Source organism: Buteo buteo, chromosome 5, assembly GCF_964188355.1.
Source record: "Buteo buteo chromosome 5, bButBut1.hap1.1, whole genome shotgun sequence".
NCBI classification, from domain to species: Eukaryota; Metazoa; Chordata; class Aves; order Accipitriformes; family Accipitridae; genus Buteo; species Buteo buteo.
In genome coordinates this window covers 45,822,991-45,847,192 of record NC_134175.1, presented here as the reverse complement: position 1 = coordinate 45,847,192, position 24,202 = coordinate 45,822,991, and the positions used below count along the sequence as shown (strand labels likewise).

The 24,202-nt window shown below is 44.0% G+C and overlaps 2 protein-coding genes across 2 annotated transcripts in view; one reads left to right on the top strand and one right to left on the bottom strand.

The window, feature by feature from the left end:
* The first annotated feature begins 142 nt into the window (after nt 1-142).
* LYPD1 (LY6/PLAUR domain containing 1) lies at nt 143-21,383 on the top strand. Its single transcript, XM_075028888.1, has 3 exons — nt 143-386; nt 1,542-1,679; nt 21,148-21,383. Exons 1-3 carry the CDS (start codon nt 335-337, stop codon nt 21,381-21,383), a joined length of 426 nt encoding a protein of 141 aa, XP_074884989.1. The 5' UTR covers nt 143-334.
* A 163-nt stretch (nt 21,384-21,546) lies between these two features.
* Nucleotides 21,547-24,202, bottom strand: part of GPR39 (G protein-coupled receptor 39) — an 82,307-nt gene continuing 79,651 nt past the window's right edge. Inside the window, exon 2 of the mRNA XM_075028887.1 lies at nt 21,547-22,260. Coding sequence (XP_074884988.1) covers nt 21,737-22,260 — 524 coding nt within the window. The 3' untranslated portion in view covers nt 21,547-21,736. The remainder of the gene's footprint in view (nt 22,261-24,202) is intronic.

Here is a 24,202-nt window from a genome sequence, read left to right as displayed (position 1 = left end):
GCGGGGCGGGTGGCGGGGATCCCCGCCCCGCTCCGCTCCGCCGGCATCACATGGTGCTGGGGGAGGGAGGGGGGAGCCGCCCCCCCCCCCCCCCCAGCTCTCGTCTCCCGTACAGTTTTCTTCCAGTCTCGGCGATCAACTCCGGCGAGGCTGGAGCGCGGCGCGGGGCTGGGCAGGGCGGGAGCCGGGCGGGCTCCGCCGCCTGCTCCCGGGGCGCCTCTCCGCAGCGGTGGCGGCGGGGAAGCGGCACAAGTGCGCGGCGCCTCCGCTGCCTCTCTCCTTCTGATGCCCCTTCGCGTCCGCACGCCAGCCCGGCGGCCGCGGCTCCGGGAGGATGCGGCTCTTCCTCCTCGCTGCAACTTTCTGGGGATTGTGTCTGGCCGCAGGTAAGGGGCTCCGAGCCGCTCCCCCGGAGGCGCCTCCGGCGAGCACGGGCTGCCCGGCGCTTCCCTGCGCGGCCGCGGGGAGGCTTCGTTCCCCCCCGCGGTGCCTCGACGGAGCTGGCGCCGGGCGCTCAGCGGGAACGGGGCAGCGGAGCCCGCCCTCCTGCCCGCGGTCCGGAGAGCTCCGCGCCGCCGGCGAGGGCGCAGCCCGGCCCGGCGTCCCCGGTGCTGGCCGCCCGCGGGGCGAGGCGAGGCGAGGCGCGCCCCGCACACAGCACCCGGTACCGGACGCCGCGGATGCCGCCTGCTGACCGCCGGCGCCGCGCACGCTTCCCCCCGGGCGGTGGGGTTGGCGGTCAGCCCCCGCGGGGAGCGGGCTCGGTCCCGCCGCCGCAGCGCTCCCAGCGGAGGGGAGACACGGGCCGGGGGGTCCCCGCTGCGAGGACGAGGCGCTCGCTGGTCCCCGACGGGGCTCCGGCAGCCGCCGCGCTGCGGCGCGGGGCCCGGCGGAGGGCTGGGAGGAGCGGCTCCTGGGGAGCCGTGCGGCGCACCTCGTTTGCATGATAAAGGAGGGAGGTGAAGGATGCTCCGCAGCTGTAATTGTGCATGGCAAAATAGTAATTAAATCCTTTGTAATTAATTAGTAGCTAAGTAAACCCGTCGGCACAGATAAGAGCCGAAGTGTATCTATTAGTCGGGTTGTTCTCCCCGAAGCGCGGATAGCTTTTAGCCCGCTGCGCTGAGGGCAGCCCCGGGGCCGGGCGGGCGAGGGGCAACGGCTGCGGAGCGGTGCCGGTGCGGAGCGGTGCCGGTGCGGAGCGGTGCCGGTGCCCCGCCGCCTGCTGGCGGCAGCGTCCCCAGCGCCGCGCCGGGGAGCAGGGCTGGAGCGGCGGTACCGCCGGCTGTGCGCCCCGGGGTCCCCGCGGAAAGGAGCCCGCTTCTGAACCAGGTGCTGAGCACGTAAGGAGTAGCCTCAGCTGAGCGGGCGACACCTTTATTTGACAAAGTCCTGCTTTTGCTGAGCTGTTATGTAGTTCAGAACAGCAAAACGTGAGGAGGGAAGGATAACGAAGGTTTCTGGCACGTGTTGATTGTTTTGGTTTGGGTTTTTTAATATTATTACTATTATTATTGTAAGCAAAATTCTCTCTGTTCCAGGTTTGGGTTTGCAAATACAGTGCTACCAGTGTGAGGAGTTCCAGCTAAATAATGACTGCTCTGCTCCAGAGTTCATCGTGAATTGTACAGTGAATGTTCAAGATATGTGTCAGAAAGAAGTAATGGAAAAAAGTTTTGGTAAGAATTTAGTAATTATACTTCTGTTTAGTGGTGTTGGATAGCATTTGTTGTTTTTGGCTCCAACCATGCACAGTCTTCAGCTACAGACGAACCTGGCATTCCTACCCTAAGGGACCAGATTCAGTTTCTTATTCTTCTGAGTGACTTTGCAACTCAACAAAGTTAAATCATTTTCCTTTAAAACTGGTGTAAAAACTGAAGGATGCAAGCCAAGTGTTGATAAAGCTGTTAATATACATCTTGCGGGTCCCAGATTTAGTTTCCCAGCACTGGGAAATTAATAACAAGTTAGTTTAATCTCATTATAGTTAATTACATGGGCTTTTTCCCCAAGAGATGGAAGAGCATTAAATTAGTAATTCCCTCCTTTCTTTTATTTACTCTAGCAATTCATATACTCTGAGGGTTCATCTTAAGAGAAGGAAAGTGTAGTCATCTTTGCTTTCATCCATAAAAGAAAATACCAAGCAAAAGGGAGAGAGGGATAAAAAGAACATTTAGGGGAGTTTGGGAGGGGGAGGAGTGCACAAATGGATCTATTTGCCATACTCATTTTCTAAGTCTAAGGGGGCTTTTCCCTTACTGTAATTAATATTAAGTTAGCATATTTGGAGATAAATGTGTTCAAGAGGAAACTAGCTGTGATTCTGCATCTTGCCTCCGTTGTCTTTTGAGCTGTGTTATAAATTGCTTTTTTTTGTTCAGCATCATGGAAGGCATTTGAGATTTAGAGAGAACTGTCTGGGTTTTTAGACCACCACGTTGCTCCGTAGCCATCTACGTGAGTAGAAGACTACAGGGCTGGACGGGGTGGCAGGGAAGTGGGTGTGTGGGAGTTGGAGTTTGTGCAGCATCCTGCTGTTACTGCAGACAGCCGTTAAGGCGCTAGCATTAAAAGGGGCGAGCGAGCAGTAACTCACCAGTGTGCCTCAACGTAGGCATGACCTCTGTACCAAGCGGTAGGCTTCAGGAGCAGAGGGCAGGTTGGGACTTCAGAACCCTGATTTAAGGGGAGGCTGCTTTCTGGGATTGTCCATCTTGCAGCTGAGGGCAGTGCTCTAGAGCATGGAGTTTACTGATGTAAAGGACTTACGCTGTCAACATAAGTCAAGCTGTAGTCTGTCCTTTGTCAGTGAGCCCTTCACTAACAGCAGGATCCCTCTCTGCCTAGCAAATGTGTGCAGCCGTCCGTCTTGAACAGTAACATTGGTTCTTTGCATTAGGAAACTATTCATTAGTGTTTTCAAAGTGCTTATCAATCAGCTAGTTCGGATTGTGCTGGTAGTTTCAGACCACTACGCTATGAATCGTAGATAAATAATAACAATTGTTACCTATTGAAAGTAGCTGAACTGCTGGCACTTTGTTTCATCCTAGGTAATGCCATCCACAGTGACTGTATTTCTGTAAAATATTTAGAAGCTCTCCAATGTAGAGAAAAAAGCTATATGTTTAAAGGAAAATTAGTCTCTTTCAAGCTATATATTATTGGAGTATTTTATTTCAAGTTTAGTTGAAAAGGGTGGTGGGATGAGAGATAGTTACGGCCTGCAAGCTACTTTTAAAGTCCAAGTATCTCTCAAAGGATGTTTGAAGGCTTTGCTGTCTGCACACCACAGCTTCTATAGTACTTTTAATAGGTTTGAATGGATGCTTTGGCGATTTGAAGGGCTGTAAACATGGTATATAGACATAGACAAAAAAGTCAGTTCTCATTTAGTTCTTAACAGTTGTTTGGTGTGGCTCGTTTGTTTTTTGTGGGTTTGGGGGTTTTTTTTAACATCTTCCCTGGTTCCTTCATGTTTTCATTTCAATACAACCTCAGACTGTATCAGCCTTCCACAAACGTATCTGTAAGCTTCCCTTCAGGTGAGTGTTAGAAAAGTGTTTTCGGCCAAGTAAGCCCCTCACAGATTAAAGTGCAAGTCTTCTGGGTAAGTGGGCTTGCACATGTGCGTGCACGCACCCGCAGATATGTTAAGAGACAGCCACTTGTGTGCTGCCTGTGTAGGGTGGGATAGTCAGTCGTGCATCTCTTCTCAGACTAGCAGGCAAGGCTGCAGTCTGGTCAGTGTGGCTGTGGCACATTGAAAATGTAAATTGGAACTGTTTTAATAGATTTGAGACCTACGTTGATGCAGAATTTGTCCTTACTCCTATGAAGAAATTGGTTTGCAATACAGTAAATAAGGAGCTCTTAAAAGAAACTTCCAGGTTTTTTCTGTGCAATTTTGTATCATCTCTGAGCAGATCCTTGAATTTTCCCTTTAGGAGGTAACTAGCATGCTGTGCATAGCAGGTACCACTGTTCTATTTTATTTAATTTACTTCTATAAATGCAGTTCTTATTAATTTTAAGCTTAGAGATTGTAAATTTTACCTAGTGAATAAATTTAAATTTTTAACCTATTTCAAATTGACTGAAACTTACATTGCAAGCTTAGTTTCTGTTATCCTCAGTCAATTCTAGAGAGGATTGGTTGTAAAACAGAGATGATTCAGTTCATCATCCTTTATTGTTTTTTTCCTAATTGATATTTAAATGTGTGTAATATAAATGCCTTAGTCTCCCAAGTTTTTAATAATTCATTCTACTTCTACCAGTATATTTCATAACTTGATTCTTTTGGTTGTTGCTATTAAATGGAAAGCTGAATTGTTTCAAATATTGATTTTAATTTATAATAGACTTGAGTTTGAATTTTTAACCCAGAATATGAAAGATGTGAATTTGCATTTATTTGACAGCACAATCTCATAATGAGAATTTTTCCTCTTGACTAGATACAGTCAAAGGAGTATAATGTAATTTTTTTAGACTAACCCATTTTCGTCCTTAATAAAATACAGCTGTGTCAGTGAGCAAAATGTTACAAGTTCTCCTAAACCTTATTTAAAAGTTAAATGCAATATTTTGAGATAAAGTTCATGGTCTGAATCAGTAACCTATTGATGTAGTCACCCTTCCTTTGCAGCACGCATTAATCTGTGTGTGTGTTTTGCTATCAAGGGGGTCACTGACTTACATTCTGTGGTGTGCCTACAATATAGTCCCCAGCGTGTAGAGAGTGACTTTTTTTCTTACGTATTTGTTAGTGTTCATTGAGTTGTGCGATGACAGCTCTATGGCTCAGCTTTCTTTCTGTATTAAACTTTCTATGAACAACGCAGTGGAGAACTACAACTCTGTGTGGTTTTTTTCATTTATGTTGTAAATAGTTCCTTATGCCTGATCATAGTTAAACAAACCACTCCTCTTCAGTTGCTATAAACTTAGGATTAGTGCTTTAAATGTCACTGTGTTCTCTCAGAACATTATCTCAATTTCTGGAGAAGCAATCTTAGGAAGTATTTTTCGGCTTCAAGTGAGACATAACAGCAGCATAGGCATGTTCCTAACCCAGAGCTTAAAAAGTGGCTGTTACTGCGACAGCCTCTGATGTGAGTAGCTAAGAATGCGGGTATTAGTCACTAATATTTTGAATTAGATTGGTAGTCGTGCTAACTCAGCTGTTTGTAGTATCGGGTAGAAATTTGCTCCATTGCACAACTTAAAATGAATTGAGAATTGAGCAGTAACTGATTAAGTGATTATGTGGAACTAGTATAATTCTGCCTCCCCTGCAAACACGCACTTTGCTATGGCAGTTTATATTTCAGTTGCACTTTGGGGATCTGTCAGCATACAGAATTGGAGACTTTGTCAAGTAAATGACAAAATATTTTTTTTACTTTAAGCAGAGTTGTATTTAAAAATTTTGCTAGAACAAGTTCTATGCAGTTATGTTAACATTCTGTTCCAGTGGGAGATACAAACAGACAAGACAGTATTTTGCCTGTGATGCAAATCTTACAAGCTAATTTATTAATTTAATCTTAAAAAAAAAAAAAATCAGTGCTTTCTTTCTTAAGAGGGAAGAATGGTCAGAATGGAAAGTGGCATTGAAGACTATACCAAGTAATTTTTGTCCCATAGAAATTAACATAAAGGATACGTTTCTAGTGCATTCTTCAACTGGATAAGCAGGTGTTTGAAAACTGTGTAGGTGAAATGTTTGACTAAGGATCAAAGTTCTAGCTTATAATAATTCTACTTGCAGATACTTTGTGGAAATACCCATGGCAGATTTCCCTCTCCCACTTGCCTCTTTCTTTCCTATCTATGAGATTTTAACTTAGAAATGTCAGTGTTCCTTCGTTTTCAGAAAATATGTAGGATCAAAGAAATCCCACAGTATATTGGGATCAGATGCAACATCTTGATGATATGTAGATAAGTATATAATGTATATATGCTTTTACACATATATCATAGGAAACATACTAATAATGAAGCTTACCTTTTACTGAAGGCAAGAGCTATCTGAGTGTGAGGCTGATCTAAAACCTACTTAAGGCAAAATGAAACTCACAATGTGAATAGATCAGAAAGGAATAAAGCACGAAGGATGAGGCAATCAGCCCAGAAAGGTAGCCACTCTAAATTTCTCAGAACTCTCTGTAAGTAAACCTGCCCATGTGCATGTTTTGAACAATATACCTTGTGCACTAACATAGTTGGGAATGTACTTTTACAAACTTTTACTTTTGCAAGGAAAAAAAAAAAGATCCACAGTAGCAGGACTGATACTTGAAAATGTCTGTCTATATAAAACTAAGATTGTGTATGAATTTTCCTTTGCAAGTGAACTGGGAAACAACCTCATTATTTCTCTTAATCTGCAATAAGAAACTTCTCTTACTTGTTGGTTTACAATGGTCCTTTTAATGTATTTACATAGTATATAATCCTGCAGTGTAATTAAAGCAATTGCTGTGATTGTGTGCTTAAAAGTTGTGCATGGGAACATCACAAACAACATCATCATCTCACTGTTGAATTATAATTCTATTTATTTATTTAACTTGGTATTGGTTTCCTAGTCATTTGTTTTATCAGGCAGAGGAAAACAGTATTTAAGTTGTGTGATGAGTTGGCCAATAGTAAATTCTTTACCTGTGATTATTAATTTTTTTATCTTACTGTGTTGCTGCCATGATTAAGTTGCTTCGTGTATGGCTGTTAAGGATTACAGAAGCACATACTTTTTTCTGTTTTCATGTATAGCATCCACTAGTACTAATACTAATTGCATACTCGTATCAAGGGAAAATTATACTCTGGTGTACATTTATTGACAAAATTATTAAAACAGCAAACAAAGTTTAATGTCTTCAGAGTCACTGCAGGCATTAAAGTTTTATAGGTAATAACTGCATCCCCAGTATCCGTTTAGAAACACTAAGAAACATCCACTGAGCTGGGGGTGGATTTTTTTTATTTTCTTCCACGCTGTCTCTCTTGGTCAAAGCATATCAACATAACTCAAAAGAACTTTTGATTTTATTTTATTTTTTAATCAAAGTAAAGCATAATATAATAAATCTTTACTGACAATTTAAAGAAAAAAAAAAACAAACCTTGGCCTGGGGCAGTTGTTACCTATAACATTATATCCCATGCTACCAGGTGCCCAATGAAATTAAGACACAGTAACCAATATTGGAAACATGCAGTTCATTTTTGATGCTGAATAAAAGACTTACAGTATACGTTGTTAATTTGCACTGTGTGCTGAAAACTTGGAGCTGCAGATATATTACTCTTCAGAAACACTTTTTCACATGCCAAAGCTGTCTTGTTACTAGTAAATTCCTTCCAATCCTTGGGTTGTTCAGAGAACTTCCAGCCACATAGGGGATGAACGGAACTAAGTGCGTCAGCTAAGGAGAAATTACAGTCAGTATGCAGTAGATGCTGTTCTGACTGCCTTTAAATATAGGAAAGCAACAGTGGAGTTAACAGTTGAAGCAGTTTATGACCTGAAAGTCATGACAAAGATCCAAGTGATGAAGGGCTGTATTATTTTAAGGAAGTTGTGATGTCTGGTCCAGTGGATTTCATTTTTCACAGGACATGGACAATAGCTTTTTATGTTATTTTATTTCTCAGACTTGTATGAAAGGTATACAAATGAATTTTGTGAGGATACAGTGCCCACAGCCTAGTGTCTCTTAAACCTCCTTTAAGAGTTTCCTGTTGCATTTCACACACAAATGAGTCTGTGTTTCCAAAAACTTCTTGTGGCCTGACCCTGTCACTTGTCTTACCTCCCGGTGACCATATCAAAACATTGGCAAATGTGTTTTAATTAATCCAAACTGTTTTCATTTCCATTTTTCCTTTGTAGTCTGGATATTTTTTTTTTTGAAAACTTGATATAACCTGTTTTGCCAAATTACCAATGAGTCCCTGAATGTGGAAAAAGTAATACAAAAACCAGGCAAATCCTACTCTGAAGTTGAACAGGCTGTAAAACTGTAAGCATGAAAATAGCTAAAGATATAAAAGCTGAATGGATTTCAAAGGTACTGGCATGCAAGTGTAAACGTGTGAGCCATTCCATTGAAATTGCTAAGGACATTAATTAGTAGGATGCAACAAGACTATTCACGTGTAAAATTATTTATGGGACTTACTGCAAGGGTATAGCATTTTAATGTTTGTAAAGGCATAAGGACTGTGGCTTCCCAGTTCATTTCGGCAGATAAGATTGTCAAGAAAAATGCTCATGCAGGATTCTAAAAATTAAGTCCAAGTTCACCTCTCTTGCTAGAAGATCAAGTATATTTAGATCTTGATACCTTTGTCTCAGGAAGGCACAGATGATGGAAGGCTCTGAGCCAGCTTTGAAAGATCGTATGTTTTAGTGCTTGACTGTAAGTCTATGTTAGTGAGCAGAGGAACGAATAAGGACAGTAGAAAACAAAAGAATTAGATATGCAGGTGAGAGTGAGCTTTGACTTCTGGTTTGTAGCCTCCTGTGGCTTTAAAAAAAAATTTGATAATACCACCATTAGCAGCTGTACTTAACTTTCTCAGCCTATGCATTTTTAAGCAGTTTAATGCCTTGCGTCTGCTTTGTGATGCTGCAAGCAGTGACAAAGACTACTTTGTGCTGTTATTTATGTTATTAAAAATGCAGTTTTGAGTCATATTTCCAGTACCAGAATTAGAAGGCATGACTTAAAAAGAGATATCACGGTAATCCAAACCCTTGTCTTCTGTCGGTCAACAACTGTCCAGTTTTCTTTTGAGATGTTTTAATTTCTGCAACATGTCATGTCAGTTAGGGTCAGAAGGAGAGTGCGGAGACCAGTCTTTCATTGTCAAAAGGCTCCTTTTAGTTCCTGCAGAAAAGTGCAACTTTTAAAAAGTGCCAAATATATGAAGGAGTTGTGATGATATTGAGTAAGTTTTCACCGAAAATTATGATGAAAATATGCTAATTCAACCAGGTAGGGTTGGGGAGGGGCGTATTTTGGTTTTGTTTGTTTGTTTTTTACAGAACTGTATACTCTGCAAGAGCCTAATGGCATGAGTATGTGTATTGGGTTTGTGTGGCAAGGTTTTGGTAGTGGCAGGGCTACAGGGGTGGCTTCTGTGAGAAGGTGCCAGAAGTTTCCCCCATGTCTGACAGAGCCAACGCCAGCCGGCTCCAAGTTGGACCCACCGCTGGCCAAGGTCGAGCCCATCAGTGACAGTGGTAGTGCCTCTGGGAGAACAGATTTAAGAAGGGGGGGGGGGAAACTGCGCAACAGCAACTGCAGCCAGAGACAAGAGTGAGAACATGTGAGAGGAAGACCTCTGCAGACCCCCAGGTCAGTGAAGAAGGAGGGGAAGACCATGGTGAGGCAGGCTGTCCCCCTGCAGCCCAGGAAGGTCCACGGTGGAGCAGATCTCCACCTGCAGCCCAGGGAGGACCCAACGCTGGAGCAGGGGGATGCCTGAAGGAGGCTGTGACCCCGTGGGAAGCCCAAGCTGGAGCAGGTTTTCTGGCAGGACTTGTGACCCCACAGGGGACCCACACTGGAGCAGTCTGTGCCTGAAGGACTACAGCCCGTGGGAAGGACCCACGTTGGAGAAGTTCGTGAAGGACTATCTCCTGTGGGAGGGACCCCACGGTGGAGCAGGGGAAGCATGTGAGGAGTCCTGCCCCTGAGGAGGAAGGAGCGGCAGAGACAACGTGTGATGAACTGACCGCAACCCCCACCCCCTGTCCCCCTGCACTGCTGGAGGGGAGGAGGGAGAGGAAATCATGAGTGCAGCTGTGCTCGAGAAGAAGGGAGGGGTGGGGGGAAGGTGTTTTAAGATTGGGTTTTATTTCTTATTACCCTACTGTGGTTGATTGGCAGTAAATTAAGTTAATTTTCCCCAAGTCAAGTCTGTTTTGCCTGTGATGGTAATTGGTGAGTGATCTCTCCCTGTCCTTATCTCGACCCACGAGCCCTTTGTTATATTTTCTCTCCCCTGTCCAGCTGATGGGGGGAGTGATAGAGCAGCTTTGGTGGGCACCCAGGGTCAACCCACCACAATATGCTTTTATCTTGTCTACTGAATGCATCAAAGGGAGGGGTCAGGATGAAATAGCTGCAGTCTTAAAACACGGGATTAAAAATCTGGAAGTGTGTGACGTAGCTTTGCAATAGATTTCAAGTACTTAACTTCAGTGCCTCGGCTTTTTCATCTGGAAAACACTGATCTTGGTTGCTTACAGTATTTAATTAGCTGTTTATAAGGCAATTAGTAAATTTCATGATAAAATTTCTGGCAAGGTACAAATTACTTAAATTACTCATGAGCTCCAGAGTGAACATTGAAAAGACAAGGATAGGAAGAGTTAGTGTAAAATGAAACACAGAGGACATGGTTGGATATGGTTATATTTTACACTGGCTTAAACTGTTTATTTAACAGTGCATTTACAATCCTAGATGAAAGGATTTGTGTTGCGGAAGCTCAATTCATATTTTAAACCAGTAAAAACATGATCTGACTAAACCCACAACTGTTTGGGGAAGCACAATGTCAGAAGAATAATTGCTTTTCAACATTTAGTCACCTTCTAAGATATTTAGGACCGTATTAGATAAAATACTTACCACTTTCTCTAGAAGACAAAGCAAATCACTATAGGACCTTCGGCAGTCTGTCACTGTATGAGGTATGTGAACAGGTACTAGCTAAGGAATAGACAGATATCATAGCAAAACCACTGAAGCCATAAAAAGATAGGCATAAAACCTAATAAGGAAACTAGAAAACATAATTTAGAAACCTATTGGTGTGTAGTCTGAACCCAATTTTGAACATTACTGATACACTAAAATCCAGAAATAGTCACATGTATATTTTATGTTCCTCAGAAAGGGAAATGTTTACGTGTTTTTCTTGCACTAGTATAAAAGTTCTCATTTTAGATTTCAGCAGACATCACAAAAGAGCTTTTGTAACTCCTACTGCGTACTGAATTTCACTTAAGTGGAGGGTAAGCCAAGTGACAGTTTAGGGCAAGAAACAAAGCAAGCATGGATAGGCAGACAGGACATCAAGTCTAAACGCAACAAGAAGGAAAAGTTGCAGATTCACTCAGACCAGAAAATAGAAAGTTTCAGTGAAATAAGATAATTGGAGCTATTCAGGATCAGTTCATAAACATGGTCCTCGGGCTTGTCTTTATGAACAACAACATTGAGAGAATACCCAAGACACATCACATACAATTCATGAAAGTATGCTAACGCTAGAGCTAGGACAACTTTTGGGGGCTTCTTGCAGGTTGTGTGTGCCACAATATGGATTGTCCACTGTTGGCCAGTTTGCTGCCTTTTGCTTGAGGAGATGGGAAAGATTAAGCACCAAATCTAAAAGAGTTGAGAACGAAGAGTTTGGAGAAATTCTGCCAAAGTTGTAACAGCACACCTCAAAACTTAGAATCATAGAATCATTTAGGTTGGAAAAGACCTTCTAGATCATCGAGTCCAACCATCATCCATGCCCACTAAACCATGTCCTGAAGTACCCCATCTACTCGCTTTTTGAATACCTCCAGGGATGGTGACTCAACCACTTCCCTGGGCAGCCCATTCCAATGTCTGACAACCCTCTCAGTAAAAAAATTTTTCCTAATATCTAACCTAAATCTCCCTTGCCTCAATTTGAGGCCATTTCCTCTTGTCCTATCTCCAGCCACCTGATGGAAGAGACCAGCACTCACCTCACTACAACTCCCCTTCAGGTAGTTGTAGGGAGTTATAAGGTCTCCCCTCAGCGTCCTCTTCTCTAGACTAAACAGCCCCAGCTCCCTCAGCCGCTCCTCTTAAGACTTGTGCTCCAGGCCCCTCACCAGCTTGGTTGCCCTTCTCTGGACACGCTCCAGCACCTCCATGTCTTTCCTGTAGTGAGGGGCCCAAAACTGAACACAGGACTCGAGGTGCGGCCTCACCAGTGCCCAGTACAGGGGAACAATCACCTCCCTGCTCCTGCTGGCCACACTATTTCTGATACAGGCCAGGATGCCGTTGGCCTTCTTGGCCACCTGGGCACACTACTGGCTCATATCCAGCCGGCTGTCGACCAGCACCCCCAGGTCTTTTTCTGCCAGGCAGCTTTCCAACCACTCTTCCCCAAGCCTGTAGCGCTGTATGGGGTTGCCGTGACCGAAGTGCAGGACCCAGCACTTGGCCTTGTTGAACTTCATACAACTGACCTCAGCCCATCGATCCAGCCTGTCCAGATCTCTTTGTAGAGCCTCCCTACCCTCAAGCAGATCGACCCTGCCTCCCAGCTTGGTGTCATCTGCAAACTTGCTGAGGGTGCACTCGATCCCCTCATTCAAATCATTGATGAAGATATTAAACAGAACAAGGCCCAACACCATGCCCTGAGGAACACCACTTGTGACCCGCCGCCAACTGGATTTCACCCCATTCACCACAACCCTCTGGGCTCGTCCATCCGGCCAGTTTTTCTCCCAGTGACGAGTATGCCTGTCTAAGCCACGAGACGCCAGCTTCTCAAGGAGTATGCCATGAGAGACAGTGTCAAAGGCCTTGCTGAAGTCAAGGAAGATAACATCCACAGCCTTTCCCTCATCCACTAGGCGGGTCACCCGGTCATAGAAGGAGATCAGGTTGGTCAAGCAGGACCTGCCTTTCATAAACCCATGCTGACTGGGCCTGAGCCCTTTCTTCTCCTGGACTTGCCATGTGAGTGCTCTCAAGACAAACCATTCCATAATCTTCCCCGGTACCGAGGTCAGGCTGACAGGTCTGTAGTTCCCCAGATCCTCCCTCTGACCCTTCTTATCAATGGGAGTCACATTGGCAAGGACCTCTGCCAGTTCCCTCAGTACTCTTAGATGGATCCCATCAGGTCCCATAGATTTGTGAGTGTCCAGATGGCGTAGTAGGTCACTAACTATTTCCTTCTGGAGTAAGGCGGGGGGGGGGAGAGGTACGTTCTGCTCTTCATCCTTACCTTCCAGCTCAAGGGGTGGAGTACCCTGAGGATAACTGGACTCACTATTAAAGACTGAGGCAAAGAAGGCATAAAGTACCTCGGCCTTTTCCTCATCTCTGGTTGCTACATTCCCTTCTGTATCCATTAAGGGATAGATATTCTCCTTGGGATTCTTTTTACTGTTAACATATTTGTAAAAATATTTTTCGTTGTCCCTTACAATAGCGGCCAGATTTAGTTCTAGCTGAGATTTTGCCTTTCTAATTTTCTCTCTGTATGATCTAACAAGATCCCTGTACTCCTCCCAAGTTGCCTGCCCTTTCCTCCAGAGATGATAAACTCTCCTTTTTTTCTTGACTCCTAGCAAAAGCTCCCCATTCAGCCAGGCCAGTCGTTTTCCTCGGCAGTTCGACTTGCAGCACATGGGAATAGCCTGGTCCTGAGCCATTAAGATTTCCTTCTTAAAGAATGTCCATCCCTCCTGGACCCCTTTGCCCTTCAGGGCCATCTCCCAAGGGACTCTCTCAACCAGTGCCTTGAAGAGGCCAAAGTTAGCCCTCCGGAAGTCCATCGTGGTGGTTTTGCTGACCATCTTCTTTGCCTCACCAAGAACTGAAAATTCTATCATTTCATGGTTGCTAAGCCCAAGATGGCCTCCGACCATCACACCTCCCACCAGTCCTTCCCTGTTCGTAAACAACAGATCTAGCAAGGCTCCTCCCCTTGGTTGGCTCACCCACCAGCTGTGTCAGGAAGTTATCATCTTCCACACACTCCAGGAACCTCCTCGATTGTTTACGCACTGCTGTGTTGTATTTCCAGCAGATGTCTGGAAAGTTAAAGTCCCCCACGAGGACAAGGGCACACGATTCTGAGACTACTGCCAGCCACTTGTAGAATGATTCATCTGTCTCTTCAACCTGGTCGGGCGGTCTATAACAGACTCCCAGCACAATATCTGCCTTATCGGCTTTCCCTCTCATCCTCACCCATAAGCATTCCACCTTGTCATCAGAATCGGGTAGCTCTGTACAGTCAAAACACTCCCTAACATAGAGAGCCACCCCATCACCTCTTCTACCTTGCCTATCCCTTCTGAAGAGCTTGTAGCCATCCATTGCAGCACTCCAGTCATGGGAGTTGTCCCACCATGTTTCCGTGATGGCGACTAAGTCATACCTATCCTGATGCACGATGGCTTCCAGCACCTCCTGTTCATTGCCCATGCTGTGTGCATTGGCATAGATGCATTTGAGCTGGGTTATCGAATCCACCCCTAACATCAGCATGCTGCCCCCAGGCTCATCTCTGGTGCGCCTAGTTTATCCCTTACCCACTTCAAACCTAGTTCAAAAAAAACCTCTCCATGAGCCCTGCTATCTCACGAGCGAGGATTCTTTTACCCCTTTGAGATAGCTGGAAACTTATCTGTCACTAGCAAGCCTGATGCCGTGTAAACCTCCCCATGATCAAAAAACCCAAAATGCCACCAATGGCACCAGCCTCTGAGCCACATATTAACCAGGTGTGTTTTCCTGTTCCTTTCAGTGTATTTCTCTCCCACTGAAGGGATTGAGGAAAACACTACCTGTGCTCCCGATCTTTCCACTAATCATCCCAGTGCCCTGAAGTCCCTTTTGATTGCCTTTGGATTTCTCTCTGCAATGTCATCACTGCGAACCTGCACAACTAGCAATGGGTAATAATCGGAGGTCTGAACCAGACCAGGGAGTTCCCCGGTAATGTCTTTACCCGGGCCCCAGGGAGGCAGCAGACTTCCCTGTGGGATGGGTCAGGTCTGCATATTGGGCCCTCTGTCCCCCTCAGAAGGGAGTCACCTATGACAATTGCCCTCCTTTTTTCAGAGGTCGTGAGAGTGCGTGGGGCTGCCCGACTGGGCCTAGGCACCTCCCTAGATAGGACTTCATCTACAACCTGATCTTCACTGGCCTGGTCCTCAAGTTCCAGAGCCCCATACCTGTTGTGTAGGGGCAACTGGGAAGGTGAGGGAGACTGGGAGGGGATTCACCTGCCTCCCTGAGCAGGGACCTGTATCCATTCCCCTCCATCTCTTAGGTCCCCTCCTGCCTGGTGGCAGGAGGGCAGGGGAACCTCCACTTCTTGCAGAGCCTCCATCTGCTGCCTCTGCCTCAGGGATGGCAGGGTGTGGCCCGCCAGTCTATCTCCCTCTCACACTCCCTGATACTCCTCAACCTTTCCACTTCCTGCTTCAGCTCTACCACCAGGCTGAGCAGATGATCTGCCTGGTCACCCCTCACACGAGAGGTGTCCCCGCTGCCCTCCGGCATCAGTGATAGACTCAGGCACTCCCTGCAGCCAGAGACCTGGACAGCTGCATGTTGACGTGGGAACTCTGTCTGCGTTGCCACATTTTTCCTAACGATGGCTTTCACCCGAGTGGCAACCATACCTGGGTCTCCCTCCAGGTCAATGCCCACCGCTTGAGTAGCCTTCTTCGGCTTGGAAGAGGAAGACAGGGGCTGCGCCCTGCCTGCACGAACTGCCGCGCAAACTGCCGCACCACACCCCTGGCGACACCCACGCTGCGTCAGCCTCTCTCGCTAGAGCCGCTGGGTCCCTCTGCTCTTCCCCGGCGCTCCTGGGCCTCGGGAGCCTCCCAGTCCACCTCCATCTAGCGCTTAGCCGCCCACTTACCGTTGCCTCTGCTGGCCTCGCCGCTGACTGAATGCTGCTTGTCTTGATCTGCATGCCAACTTTGAGTTACTTACTTACCTTAAGGTACAAAACTTTTCTACGTGCCTGAAGCTATGGCTCTGTGTATGCCCCCAACTCCTGGTCCAGTCTTGAAAAGGTGGTTTTGTGACTGCTCAAGGATGCCTCATTCCGGGACCCTAGCTGGGCATAAACTGTTTTCTAATGTTGCAAAAGATTTGAGTGCAACAGGCATACTCAGGGTACGTGCAGAAGATTTTGTTAAAGCAGTTTTTGTGGAATGAGTTGCAGAAGACAAATCTGACTTCATGTGCGCCTACAAAGATGGCTATGTACAAAAACACTGTAGTAAAAGCTTTCTTTTAAAATGAGGAGTGTCAGTCATAGCCCATGAGATAGAGCACTTGGCTTGGAAAAGTTAGCATTGGGTGAAGTGACATCATCTACTTGACAGGAGTCAAACTTACAGCTAAGAGTTTTGTGCCCATGAGGCCATAGACTGTTCTAGGGTGAAGCAGAGGGCTGCGGTTTGCTGCTGAGGTGTGCCATTGCAGAAAGCAGTTTCTGAGTAGTCGGGTCATAGGGTGGGAAGGTGACTGTCTTGTTTAGAAATTAGGTCGCTGATCTTGGAGGTGGTATCCTAGTTGCCTGTTTTGGCTTCAGAGACTGTATTTTGCTGAAGGACGGTCTTGAGAGTACAGGTGTTAACTAAAGTTGCACACTGCTTGGATTATGGTTGGCTTTTAAGTTGGAGAGTTGTGCTTACACTTGCTCTTTTTTGTCTGTACCTGCTATAATAGAAGAATCAGAGGTGCCTAATAAGATCCTTTTCAAGCAGTAAGAGAAAAAGCTTGGATCTTCTGGTGCCTTCTGCATACATACAGCATTAAGAAGTAGGTGTGATGTCACCTTTTTTGGTTGTCCTAGTAACAAGTTAAGCTGTTATTCAAGAAAACATGTACTGGGCTCTGCAGCCACGGTAGGTGGAAGAACTCTCACTTTTGGATTTGAATAAATTGTATCATTAATTGTTTGTTGTTGTCAAGACCAAATGCATCTGAGTGTGGCCAAAACATTGCCAGGGTGCGGATGCACTAGACTGCAGCTAAGCAGGGGGGGGGGCTGAGCTTGGCAGTGGTGGGGGGCATGTGTATAGAACGGATGTAGGTGAGAAAATCAATATGACAAGCAGGAACCGTAGAAAAGCCTTGAGATTTATACCATCACTTCATTGCATGGAATAAGGCAGAAATCCTGCAGGAATAGTAGTTTGGGCCTTGATGCTATCTAAATGTACAATCCCATGTGGGGAAGAGAGGGGTGTCACGATGGGCAAGTTGCTCAGTCTAGGAGTAAATTTTCAATGCCCGATTTAAGCCCAAAGCTTTTTTTTTTTTTTTTTTTTTTTTTCTCCTGTTAAAAAAAGTAGTTGTAGTAGGTGTATGTGGAAGGAGAGGGTGTGGAATACCACTGCATTATCACACAGATATTCTATCTAGCCTTGCATACTCCCCTCACTTCTTAAAAGTACTTGAACTACATCCTCAGCCAACCCCACAACCTTGAAGCCAAAATGAAGGAGAATCAATTGGTCAGTAGTAGGTACTTCATAGTAAAACATCATGATAGTACCTACACATATGTGTAACGCACACTGTTGGGGGGCTGCTGAATCCGTGAAAAAGGATAAATTATTTGGTACTCAACCATCAAGAGATTGGGCAGTAAATACACTAATTGTATATTAGTAAATATACTAATTGAGCACTGGTGTAAACTGTTGAAGGTAGGTAGCTGGGAATGACCCCATCCCAGGAAAAGCAGAGTTTAAAACGTGTAGTCTCCTTGCCTAGCCAGCAGCTCAGAACAATCTGAGGTAGGTAGAAGAAAAGCTCCCAGAAAGGTTTGCAATTATATTTCTAGGTGATGTGTTAATGAATGTATCAAGCTGATTGCTCAAGCAAGAATATCCGGTAATTAGCAGTTATGTCTGTGGTATGAGTCTTATGAGGCAGATAACCACTTTGAAGAACTGCCTGCAGTTCAGCCTGCTGGTGGCAAATGATTCAGGAAGATCTCAGAAGTAGTTTCAGAACTGACTCAACAGTACAACAAACCACTGCGAGAGAGGGGTTTTGAGAAAAAAATCTCTAGAGAAGATCCAGAAAGGATGCTGCTCTCCTGTCTGAACTGAGTGGGTGAACTGCGGTAACCAGGGTACATTAACCTGTTTGCTGGAGCAAGGAGAGCAGTGACCCTGGCATCAAACCATGGAAGTCAGTTGTACTAGTTTATTTCCTACCACAATTGAACTGGAATCACAATGTGATAGGAAGAAGGTTTAACAGTATTTTTCCTGCCTTTCTTTAATTCATACTATTTAAAGTGTCACTGCTTTTTCACATCCATGGTAAAAAAAAAAAAAAAAAAAAAAAGGGGACATCACATCTGAAGTGGTTTAAAAACATCACTCCCATAGTGCTAACATTCTCTCTTTTTTCCATTGGTCTTCTATGCCTGTTTTCATTGTATCTTGCTATAAGGATACTGCAAAATTAGAGAAGAAGCACAGCCCTTCTATGTTGATCAAGTTTAGTTCATACCTGATGGTTTGTAAAAAGCAGTTAGTGTGTGGTAGCAGCTGATCTGCGAGCTCAAAAGAATCTATCAGTAGTTAAAGAAAAAAAACTTGGAGGTGAAGGGCATGTCTTTGGCCAATAGCTATTGAAAACCGATAGAAGTGCTGAATTATTTAATTATGTAAAGAGTCTTGTTACAATTCAGATTACTGGAGCTGGGAATGGGAATAAACAAATCATTTGGGAGTGGAATTTCCCATTATAAGACATAGTTACAGAAAAGCCCCAGGAGAAGCGTTACAAATGGGATTTTACTACTAGTTAGATTGTTCTCTCTATTTAGGCATGGACATGGTCCATCTGCGCGTGAAACTTTGGGTTGTAAAATTTTGGTCTGTGCAGGAATACTCTGTTTTGACTTCAGAAGGAGCTCAGGATTCTGTGGAATTTATCCTGGAGAACAGAGCTGTTGTAGACACGTGGTGTTAAACTGCAGGACTTCTTCAATGTTTTTTGCCGGAAAGGTCTCCTAGAGTTGCCTGGTGAAAACTGTGCCTCAGAGGGCATTATCTAATTGTTCACAGCACTGAACAATTCTAGTTTCCTTTTCTACAGGAAAAGTGCAAAGTACGTGATATTTCAGGGACCTAAACTAATAAATCACTTACTAGTTCAAATTGTGAACAGGGCTTCACAGGAATCCTGTGAAAAGGAAATGGCAGGAAGAGAGTGATCTATAAAACAATGGGAACAGGAAGTCCACCAGTGTCGAAAGCTTTTTAGAGGCTTGGTCTTTGCGGGGAAAGTTGAGATTCACTGCTCTTTGTATGGAAGACTCCGGAACGGCTGAGTTTGGGTGGCTGTAGCTGCAGGGAAGGAGTATGTGATGAGGAGATGTGGGATTAGAGGTGGGAGAACAATGGCTGTACCTAGGTCCATTGATACAGGATTCCTTTCTCAAGAGGGAAGGGGAAGGAAGGAAGTTAATCGTAGCCATGGGAAGGGTCACGTCTGCCTTAGCTCTTGGAAGACTGCAGGAGAACCACGGACAAAGGACCAGGTCTTTGTGGGAAACATCAGCTGAGATTTCAGTATTGTAAGCCGATCAGTGGCAGCACAGTTGAGCTCCTTGACAGCAGTGGTTTGTCAACAGAGACAGAGCTCCCTTCTTTTTGCAAACTATAGTAATAGAGATTGTGCCTCTTGATCGGTGTGCCTTTGCTGTTACAGCTAGAACAGCCTGTAGCTCCTCTTCCTTCTTGGGAAAAGGCTTTACCTGCTGTGTTGATTGATGGAAGCTCACTGGAGACAGAGGAAGATTTAACTTTGACTCGAGGGCTTCTCTTCCAAATTTTAACTAGATAGATAGCCTTAAAAAATGTTTCAGAGTTTAGATTTGCAGAGGGAGAACACAAAATGGGGAAACCCCTGCATTGTTGGGATGGCATCAGTGTTGTGACAGTATAAAAGAATTGCTTTAATTAAAATTCTCTGAAGACAGGAAATCCTTCTTTCTGAGCATACTCAAACAGTGTTTTGCTGCTATACACGGCCCTTAGTAGCGCAGTGGCAGTGGCTACCGCAGAGGTGTCTGCTGGACTGTGTAGGTGCTGTAGTGCTTATTTCCGAAGTCTCTGGGGACTGAACAAGAATCTCTTAAAAGTTCAGTACCTGCAGGTCATATTCCTGCTTCACTCCCTCCAAAAAGTGTCTCGATTGCTGTGTATTTAAAAACATTCTGGGACTGTGCTACAGGATGCAGAGGGACTGTTCCAAGGGAATCCTGTTCCCATGCCCTTCAGAAGAATAAAAAATCTTGCAAATCCCATATTCAAAAGGAATAGTGATTTTATTATCCTTAGAAATATTTACCTCTTTTTGTAACCGCAAGGCAATATCAGCAAACCTTCATTATCTATTTATGTGTTAAGTTTTTCCAACACACAATTTCTACTATATCACTTGCAGGAAGATTTTAGAGTAATGAGAGGTGGAACTGCCACAACCATTTTCCACTACGACAGAGGAAAATGCAACTATGTGTTTTAAAGCCTTTATAAACCATTTTAAAATAACAGCTATGTGCATCAGAATGTACTTTTTTCAGGTAAAAACAATTTGGGAAATTATAAATTTAATTAGATTATTAATTAGAATTAGATTAATTTAAATTACATTTTAAAAGGGAACACTTTCAACTCAGAAAAGCCATTTCTGTACAAATGGAAATGTTTGTTGTTGAGGGTATTAAGCTTCAAAGACAGCTAGAACTGAGATTACCTGGAAAGTACTTCTAGTTTTTCTTTAAAAAAATAAAAGGGGGGAGGGCGGTATGAAAGTTTTGCTGATAGTCATTCTCCTTTTACTCTTGGTTACTCGTCTCTGTGTGGCAAAGGAACAAGAAAAATAAAAAACAATGCTGAAAAAACAAATTAACAGCATAGAAAATTGTAATTACTTAGACACCTTAAACAACTCGGCCATATTCAGCAACAGAAACAAAAGTCATTTGCAAACTAACTGCATTTCAGTTATAGCTATTCAAACAGCTTACTCCGAAAGATTAAGAATTCTGGTTATAAAATGCATCATTTGATATACATTATGTAAATCAAGTTTGTAATATTTTTGGTTCCAACAGAATCAAATAAAAGAAAAATCCAAACCAGAGTGACTGTGCTTCTCCTGCAGTGCAGAGCTGTTAGCCATGTCACAGTTGAGGTGTCTGGCTTAATCACCAGCATTGCCTTGGAAATGTAAACTGGTTTTGCAGCAGTTTTCAAGCATGAATCGTGTTGTAAAGCAAAACCGTATTCATACCAAACTAAGTAACCTTTGCTCTGTGTCACAGGAATCATGTATCGCAAATCCTGCGCGTCTTCAGCAGCGTGTCTGATAGCATCTGCTGGGTACCAGTCCTTTTGTTCTCCAGGGAAGGTGAACTCTGTTTGTATCAGCTGCTGCAACACTCCGCTCTGCAATGGACCCCGGCCGAAGAAGAGGGGGAATTCTGGCGTGGTGCTGAGGGCACACGTGATAACCACCGTTCTGCTCCTTAAATTGGCTCTGTTGTTTTTGTATTGCTAAACTTCAAGCAAGTTTTTTGCCCTGACACAGTTTGTTCTGTCTCCTCTTTTCTTCAAAGACACTGCAATTGTTTTCTGTTTGTTTCCAGATTCCTGTCAACAGTAAGGGAAGTTCAGTGGTTTGTGGGGAGAGGGGGGCTGATATTTTTGGCAGCTAATGAATTCAGTTAGCAGGTTGAATTTCCAGTGTGCACTTAAAAATCCCAGCAGCAGGATACAGAACTCCTGCTCTTTTTGCATAACTGGAAACAAGTCCATCTGTGTTACTCCTTTTAAGATGCAGTCAATTCCTCAGTCATTTTAATTTCCATGTTTTTTAAGTTCATTGCTAATCATTAACTTTGCCTTATGAAGTCATACTCGATGTTCACAAAGGCCGTTTTGTGCTCCTGGACTGGGCTCTGAGCTAGTCTCTAGCAGCATTACTTCCAAGCTGGGCTCTGATGGTTCAAGACCTGGTTTCTGTGGACTGCAGTCAGGCTTGGTCTCATTCTGAAAAGTACTTAAGAAAACTCTGTTATTGCCCCTTGTAGAAGAATTGCGCCTAGACGAAATGAAGAGCAGCGGGCGTAGAGACCGGCTGCTCCTTTCTCTGGAGCTCAGGTTGGCTCTGAGAAACTTCTCCTTGTTGACATGCTCAATTGTTAGGTGGCAGCGGAGGACCTGCAGAAACACGCTGCGGAACTGCTGAGAAGAGATGTTGTACAGGAGGGGGTTCACCACCGAGCTGAGGTAGAAGAAGGTATTGGCGATGGGAAGAAGAGTGATGTATGCTCTGAAGTAGGGGACAGTCCAGTCCTGCTTTGGTTTAGAAGCAGCCATGATCCTTCTAACCTGGTTTGGCATCCAGCATATTGCCAGAGTTGCAACAATCAGTCCTGTGAACAGAAAGAGGAAGAAGGAGGTGTGCATACATGGGGGAAAAATACCATAAAATACTTAGTATCAGTTCTGCACTGACTTGTTAGGAAATAGTACCGATTTTTCAGTGTTTTGCTTGACAGCTTTTTCTGCCAGTAGCATTTTTTTGTTTGTTGTTTTTAATAACTGTTACAAGGTCATTGCAGCACATGTTCTGACAAAAGACTGCATAGTGCTTGGATAGTGTTTCTTTGTACCTATTGTCATTTATTAGTTTTCAAAGTGTTCTTTCATTGATATCTGTATCTTTGGAAAGAATGCATTTTTATTTTGGTTTGTGTTCTTACATTTCTTATGTCTTTCCCTTTACTTTGAAAAGCAAACAAAATAAATAGAACCTATAGCCATATTAGATCAGGCAATACCCAGAAGAGATCAGATTCTTGTTTGTACTTTACAAAAAAAGAAAATGTATGCATAATAATATATTTCGTGTTATTTTTGGTAAATTTCCTCTTACAGAAGATATTTTTAAGTAAAATATGTATGGATCTTTTTATGGTAATTAAGATATGTTGGGCTTTCTTAAAAATCAAATTCCAGTGGAATTAAATTATGAATGTAAATGAGAAAAACCCAAGCCTAGTCATTGAAGTGTAAGCAGTTTCAGATTATAAATTATGCTTAAAAATGTGGTATCTGACCATTTTGTATTTATATGTAAATATAAATACATGTTGCTACATCACTAATGGCATTAAAAAGGGGGTGACTTAAGTGTTGGATCTCTGAAAATTCTGCCTCAGTGGACCGGCGCTCACTAGAGTAGCAGCACTGATGCCATCTTCAAAACGGCAGCCTTGAAGAAACGTATGGGTGAACTTGAGCAGGCTCTGTTCCCAGGCAGGAGACGGAGCAGGGGGAAGAGCCCCGTTGGCATCCACTGCTTCTGGTGCATGTAAGCGCTGGAAAGCCTGACATCTTGCATGAAATACCAGGTACACAAAATAATTCCTCTCAGTGCTCCCCCCACCAAGCATTACTTCTGAAATGCAATACAGCCACCAGTTTACCATTTCCACTTTGTTTTTCTCTTTGCAGGAAACGTGCCTTATATGAACACTTAGAGGGAGCAGAAGTTGCAGGTTTGCTTCCCTGCTGCAGAGGCACAAAATATTAGAGAATATCCTGATGGTGCACAGTTTTCACTTCCAGTAGACTTTTGTTATATTGTTAATCTCCTCCACTGTCTAGCCTCCTTTCTCAACAGAAGCATTTTAATTCTTACCTGTCCACACTAAGTCAGATTGCCCCTATTGAACAGATCACTGTAGGAATGCAGCTCTGAAATAGTGCACACTAATTTTTCAAGCCAGGAAAATGATACTTCACTAGTGGGAAGACCTGAATGTAATGGGGAAGGGGGGCAGAAAAGAGAAGAAAGATTTTTCTAACTTTGAAACTGCCTGGGCTTAAACAGGGTGCGTCCAAGTTCTCTTCACCACCACCCCCAAGCAAAAAAAAGGTATGAAATGTCTTTTTTTTTTTTTTTTAAGGAATTAATTTTGTTAATGAAAGGTATAATTACTTTAACAAATTTACAATCTCACTGAATGAGCTACCAAATAAAAGTTGTATTTTTGATCATTTGCTTTGGTAATCAGTGTCGCGGTAATTTTGGTAGGATGGGGAAGTTGCGCATCTTAAACTTAGAGCACTAGATTAAGAGCCCTGGTAGGCTGTTCTTAGTAGGCAAGTGATAAATGCATTTACCTTTGCCATTTTCTGTTCTTTAACCACCATAACTCTCCTCAGCCACAGTCTCTTTATTCTCATTCCCATTCCTACCCAACCCCATGCCCCTTTACTCGGCTCTGCTACTCTTCCCCTGCCTTCTTGCCTCATTTTTCAGTACCTGTTGTGTCTCTGTCAAAAGCTGATCTGAATTTTGTATTGGTC